Source organism: Zeus faber, assembly GCF_960531495.2.
Source record: "Zeus faber genome assembly, chromosome: 6".
In the NCBI taxonomy this organism is placed as follows: domain Eukaryota; kingdom Metazoa; phylum Chordata; class Actinopteri; order Zeiformes; family Zeidae; genus Zeus; species Zeus faber.
The window spans coordinates 4,103,961-4,110,923 of NC_137201.1; the positions used below are offsets into that span (position 1 = coordinate 4,103,961).

General features: G+C 43.4%; 1 protein-coding gene across 1 annotated transcript in view; it reads right to left on the reverse strand.

The window, feature by feature from the left end:
• Nucleotides 1-1,024: 1,024 nt before the first annotated feature.
• LOC307231577 (aminopeptidase N-like) overlaps nt 1,025-6,963 on the reverse strand; it is a gene marked incomplete at both ends in the record, with an annotated part of 43,455 nt that continues 37,516 nt past the window's right edge. The window contains one exon of the mRNA XM_080002342.1: nt 1,025-1,237. Coding sequence (XP_079858468.1) covers nt 1,025-1,237 — 213 coding nt within the window. The remainder of the gene's footprint in view (nt 1,238-6,963) is intronic.

Here is a 6,963-nt window from a genome sequence, read left to right on the forward strand (position 1 = left end):
TGAAGGCAGCACTACCAACTTCCCATTGTGTGAGTCGATGATAGGTGGTAAAAAAAACATTGAACCTTGAACATTGAACATTGAAACCAATAAACACAACAGTGAATGCATTTCATTGCGAAAAAATGTCAAATTCCACTTAAAACACATATAAATTAGCTCTTGTGTTGCAAGTTCAAAATTGCAAGGTTACACTAACTCATCAGTTTGAGCCAAATTAGCAGCTCTGTACTCATATTAGCAAGCTCATCTGAGGGCTTTATATACGTGGTTTTAACGAGGCGTACACGTAGACAAGTGGCTGTGACACGAGCAGCATTGTTCAGTACTTTCCTGTGTACTTTGCATGTACCTGGGTGATTAAAAAGTATATGCACTAGGGGGCAGATCAGGGGGTGAGCCATCTTGCACACGCAAACGCATAGTTAGAAGCAAGTATATAAAGGGCTTAAGTAGTGAGTGGTAGGTTCAACTCTTTTTTGAGATTCAGTTAGCAGTCAGTAAAGAGTAGAGTCGTTCAATTTACCAACAAGGGTGGACTTGCAGTGAACAATGAACGAGAGTCAGAAGAGTCGGTTTGGCTCCGTGTTGTGAGTGGAATTCTCACAAGAATCATTTAATTCCCTCTAAATAATTTGTTTTGGTGGTATGCAAAGTGTAAATCAGTGATGTTCAATATAAATGATTTCAAGCGCCTAAACCTAATCTCCTGTATTTTCAATTTCTAAGTCGAAGACTAGCTCGCCCACTCTTTTGCCTGAGTGAGTCCCGACTCATTTAAAAGTCGTCGTTCGTGAGTCTTGCCTCAGCATTACTCAGGCCACAATAATAAGCAAAGGTTTAGGGTTTTAGTGGTTAATAGTATGGTGATGTTATTTCATTGTAAAATGTGTGCCAGACAGGCAGGCAGGCAGAAAAAAAAATAAAGATTGGGAAACAAATTTTTGATGAGGGGGTTGCTAAATATATATAGTGCAAACACACCAGGGGGATGGTAGAATGGGACTGGAAACAAAGAACAGGCCTATATGTCTGTGTTAATTTCTTCTTCCTCTGCCATCCGATGGTCCGATGTCAGTCTCTGATGCTGGTTCTGGCTGTTGAACCAGTCCAGGACATCCTGTTTGTTCTCATCCACCCAGCCTATGTTAGCTTTCGTCCTCTCCAAAGCCTGCTCCACCGCCAGCGTGGCTGACCCGAAGCCCGTCGCTGAATTATTCTCCCTGAACTCCTCAAGCTAGGCATGGAAACACATACAGCAAACACTCAGAATATAGGGGATGACCTGCGCATGGGGATGTTTGTCGAATTCAGGTGCAGGGATGAGAGCGGCTTTTCAACTCTACAGACCTGCTGGAGTTCAGCCGGAGTGGAAAACCTTGCAGTGACGCCATTGATTAAGGTGGCAAAGGAGAAGGAGCCCACGCCATATCTGAATAATAAAAAACACACACACACAATCATATTTCAGTTCAAATACCTGTATAATAAATGCTCACAAGACCACGGAAGGTGCATTGAGAGGGTATAGCAAGGTATAACAAGTTTTCCTGGGTAGATGTTTAGGGTCTTTTTCACACATCTCCATGCAGTATGAATTTTCTTTCATTGTCAAAATTTGAAGACAATTGATATAGACAACTGGTAAAAAAAAAAGTGGTACTGTCGGAATAGATTGTTTTTTTCTAAACAAGCAAGCCAGGTACATTGCATTGCAATTAGCAGACGCGTTTATCCAAAGCGACTTACAATTATTCAAACACCGACGGACGCAGCCATCGGGAGCAATTAGGTGATAAGTGTCTTGCTCAAGGACACTACAGCATGCTATCAGGAGGAGCCTGGGATCGAACCAGCAACCTTTAGATTACTTGACGACCAGCTCTACCTCCTGGGTAGTGGGTGACTATCTCTATAGTGTCTGTCCTATCTTGAATAATCATCCTGGCCGTGGGGACAGCCAAAATCACAATGGGCCTCATTCGTACAAACAGTGCGGTGCACAGATTTGTGCTTAAATCTTGCCTATGCACAGTTTAAGCAAAAATCTGTGATTCAATTTGTTCTTACTTTACAAAAGAAGACCATGCGTACCATGCCTCAGAGTCCTGGAAAATGATATTGCTGAACTTGAACCAAATGTAAGTAGCATATTAGAACCACAATTAGTAAAAAAAGGAGTAAACATTCAATATAAAACAATATACGATATAAAGATAAAAAAGATAATACCAATAATAATCCAAAACCTATTATTTATCTTCTCTGTGTATCTTGATTTGAGTGTGTGTGTGTGTGTGTGTGTGTGTGTGTGCTTAAGTCTAGAATCCTTAAATTAACTGAGTTGTATGTGCAGTTGGTTGACTTTACGCACGCCAGCTATAAAGCAGTCATATTGATCTCCAAGCAGGTTTGACAATGGATTATTTTGCTTTATGCTTCAGTTCAGTGTTCAGCTCATTCAGTTGGTGTTCAGCTCGGCCCGTCATCATTAATACCTTCCAAGTCTGCTAGAAATCTTGAGGAAGTGATTGACATCCAGCTAACTTTCTCTCCTGGTCCTGCAGATTCACTCAGTCCAACATCCTACTGGCTGCTCTTCCAGCGCGCACTGTTAAACCACTGCAGATGATTCAAAATGCCGCAGCGCGCCTGGTTTTCAACCAGCCAAAGAGTGCACATGTCACGCCTCTCTTCATCTCTCCCCACCCTATAGCTGCCCACATCAATTTCAAATCCTTGATGTCAACCTACATCTGCACCCACACACAATGCACCACTGCATGGAATGAGTTCTCAGTCCAGACTCTTCTAATGCGTGGTGCCCCAATGGTGGAACAAGCTTCTCAGCTCGTTTCGCTCTGCAGAGACACTCACAACCTTCAAGGACTACCTGAAGACCCTGCTAGTATATAGTAGACTAGTATTAAGTTGTTGTATTGACATAATGCACTAACAATGCTTATACATACATACGTATACATATTGCAGTAACATACCGAACAAAAAACAAAATAAATGATTTTACTAATAACAACTTTTATTCTGATGCCTTGCAGCTATCTTGAACTTGAATTTAGAAACGTGTTCAGACACTTAAATTCAAAGTTTCTCCAATGGTCAATGTATGCTTTCATTGTTACTAGTCTCTCATGTAAGTTGCTTTGGACAAAAGCATCTGCTATATATATATATATATATATATATATAATTATTTGTATTTAATTCGATTATTATATAAGTAATAACCTGGAGCCGCAACTTCATCGACCAACCACGCCACGCGAGACCACCATGTCCAAATCCACCATCAGCTTCCTCGCTACAAGCACCAAACAGCATCCATGCAATTAATAAACGGAACAAACATCATTAATATCAATCCACTGTTTTTATCTAAGCCATTTGAATGTGATCCTCTGGAGAAAACGGCATCTACCCTGTCTGTCACTGCAGCGGAAAACTCCAACAGCAGCAGCAGTAGACATGCGCAGTAAAGCCGGCTCCTACTCTTTGTTGACCCCTTTACTGGACACGGTTGTCCATTTAGAATGGCTCAGATTCATCAACATACGCACGTGTTTATGAACAAATGTGGCCGCTACGTAGCGCCATGAATCCGGTGCTGACTTTGTGTATCCAGCTCTTTTGAGTACAAAGTGAGATTATTTCTACGCACATCATGAATGAGGTCCAATGTCATCAAATGTCTGTATGTATGAAAGCTATCTCCTCTCTTTTCACTGTCTCAAACCTGCATATTTACACCAACTTACTGTGTGAACATGTGGTTCCAGTGTTTCCTGACAAAGTCCCAGGCCAGCTCCTGACCCTCGCTGTTGCTGGCAATGGAGGTGATGACTGAGGTGGCGTCCTGTTTACGTATCATTGTCGCATCTAAGGTGTAGGACAAATACCTGGTGGAACAGCAATAGACAGGATCAGATGCATACAGCACGTAGCTGCGTTGATAACATCGCTTTGCTTATTATACAATTTTATGCGTTAATTTTGGCAAATTTTAGATGTTTAATGAGTCACAAAAATAATGCAATTGATGCTAAGCCATCCCGCAGAGCACATGCTCTCACTTATTAGGCAAATTTAGATGTGGGTGAAAACAGACACATACGCATACCTGTATGCAAACACAGCAGAGCACACAAGGATTTTAAGTGATTATCATGGAAACACACACCTTTCAAGCAATGCTTTGTCGTTGGTGCAAGCCAGGGCAGACATGAGTTTGCTGGCCTCACTGGCAACAGTGGCGTTCTTAAACTCGGACCACCCAAACTCCCACTCCACAGCTCCTCCTGCTGATATGGCGCTGCAGTACACTGCTGAACGCAGGTTGGGATTGATCCTGATGGCACAAGGATAATTATTGGATTGGTGCATATAAAATTTTGAGATTTTTGAGACTGGTTGTGGAAAGCGTAGCTTACATATTGTGACTTGGAATGTCCATCCATTGTTTGAACCATGTGGTTGTCAGATTCCGGCATTCCTCCACTCCAGTACTGCAGGCCATGCGAATAGAGTTCACTTGGTTATACCTGTCATGGTAAAAGAGAGGAAAATGTATTGAATAACAAGTCAGCTACATGCATTCACACCTGGAACCACACCCATTGCAGAGTTGATTTCATTGTGTGCCACACTTTACTCACTGGTCTGTATGTCTGTCCGGAAGACAAGTCCATCCTGCCGTGATATTCTTGAAGTGCAGGAAGAGAGGAGTCACCAGCATCCTCATGTAGTTCTGTGAATTTGTGCAATGTACGGTCATTATTATAAACAAGGTTCGACAGTGATTTCTCCCAAGAATAACAACAAAGCAGATCTCGTACTTGCATGGGCTTGTGGACTTCAGTACGGTCCAGCATGAGGTAGTAATACTGCATATTATCCAGCGCAGACTGCCATGGAATGTATTCTTTCTCCCCAGATAGATAGAGAGTGGTCTGGAGGGCTTGGGTGGTGGAGAGCAGATTGGCCCTACAGAAAAAAAGTAGAGCCACGTGATTTTCCCCAATTAAAAACTAAAGCAAAGTCTTCAACTATTGATATAATTTTCATCTTGGGGCGGGGCTTAATCCAAGATGGCAGCCCGTCTCTACCTGTCCATTTCTTTATGTGACTGCTCTAGTGTTGACCGAGTGATAGCCGTCGTTTCTGAAAAATACCGGTCAATTTTGCGAGTTGTTCCGATAATACCAACACTCGGTTTAAACTACTGTGTTGATCTGACCTGGATCACGATCTGTTTGGACCACGGAGCCTGTTTCACCACTTGGAGCTGGAATGCCGATACGCTGCTTGATTTTACGCTGCTTGACTCCAATCTCTCCTGATAAAGGAAAGTGCTTCTTTCTTGGCTCTGATACTGGTACTTGAAATTGTATTCCTATTGTAGGAACCAATAGGAAGCCTCATTGTAGCCTTACTATTTTAGCTGGTCCTTATTTCAATTCAATAATCTGCAGCATTGCTTCACTGGGCTTTATTTCCTTATTACCTCAGACATCACGCAATGTCATTGTCTGACTCAGGAGGATGAGAAACCTGGATCACATAATTACGGCACTGACCTGGATTTTGTCTATATTCTTGCTCCCTACCACATGCCGATCAGCATGTTTCCTTCAGCACCTCTTTTGCTGTTGTTGTCTGTACTGTATCCCTACGATGTGCATTAAAGGTGTGGAGACCATAATGCGCCTCATCTTATTCCTTTGAAAAGGCACAAATTGCGATTTTAATCTCTTAGTAGCTCTCCCATCTGGATCATATTTTATCAAACGTTTTAGGCCATAAGACTGATTGTTTTCATTCTACTCTTATCTTCCAAGTAGACCAGGCTTAAAGTATAATCAATTAGTGCCAACACAACACACAAACACAAATCTTGATGAAAATAAAATGTTTTACTGCTCTCTTGCTGTAAGTATCAGGAGATGTTCAACCCAACACTGGCCCAGATTTTAATTGTTTGAGTACCCCTTGTGATTTCAATGCTAGATCGGGGCTTGGTATTTCTGGGAGTCTCTGCCCACAGGTACAGGTTTAGGGAGGGAGAGTTTTTATTATAATCATGAACAGAAAGGCTCGCTGTCCAAAAGGATGAATAATAAACAATAATGAGTTTGGGAGCATGAGGAATGATGCTTCACTCTGGCTCCTGGATGGCTGACGAGCCCGTGCGCCAATCCCTCTCTGCAAGACAGACAAACATTAAGAAAGCTCCCTGCCCCTGATCAGACCAATCAGGCGTTGATTCGGCTGATTCAGGGCAGCTGGGTGGTTACGGAAAGGAAGCCATGGCGCCCCTTGATCTACCACATACCTTCACCTCGAGACTTAGGCCGGGGAGCTGTCCGGCTGACAGCTGACCCCCCCCCCTCAAGCTGGGGTCTGACCAGGCCTTCAACAAATGGGTGCCCCAGATACTGTACCTCCCACCGTCCCATGGCACACTTCTTTGGGTTGGCACTGAGGCCCGTCTGCCTCAGGGACTCAGGAACTGCGCCCACATGCTGCATATGCCATCCCCAGGTGTAGCTGTGAATGATTACGTCATCTAGGTAGGCCTAGGTCAATGAGTCTCTGAAAGGTGGCTGGGGCACTGAACAATCTGTGTTGCCCCCTGCCTGTCAGACCCTTCGACCTCATAATCGACCTCTCCAACCTGCCGTGTGACCACAAAAGGCCCATGCCACTTAATATTTTAGCAACAGCCTTACCTTGTCTCCTGTTGCAAATTGTTCAAGCCCCCCTGTCATGTCGTTCCTGAGCTAGGAGCAAATTCCTCTGTGATAACTGCCCCAGCGAGTTTAACTTTGCTCTCAGGTCCTTAACATACTGCATCTTGTTACTGGTGCTCGGACCTTCCTCTCAGTTTTCTTTAATTCTAGCACCCCCTGGGGTCTCCTGCCAAAGAGTAGTTCAAAGGGAGAAAAT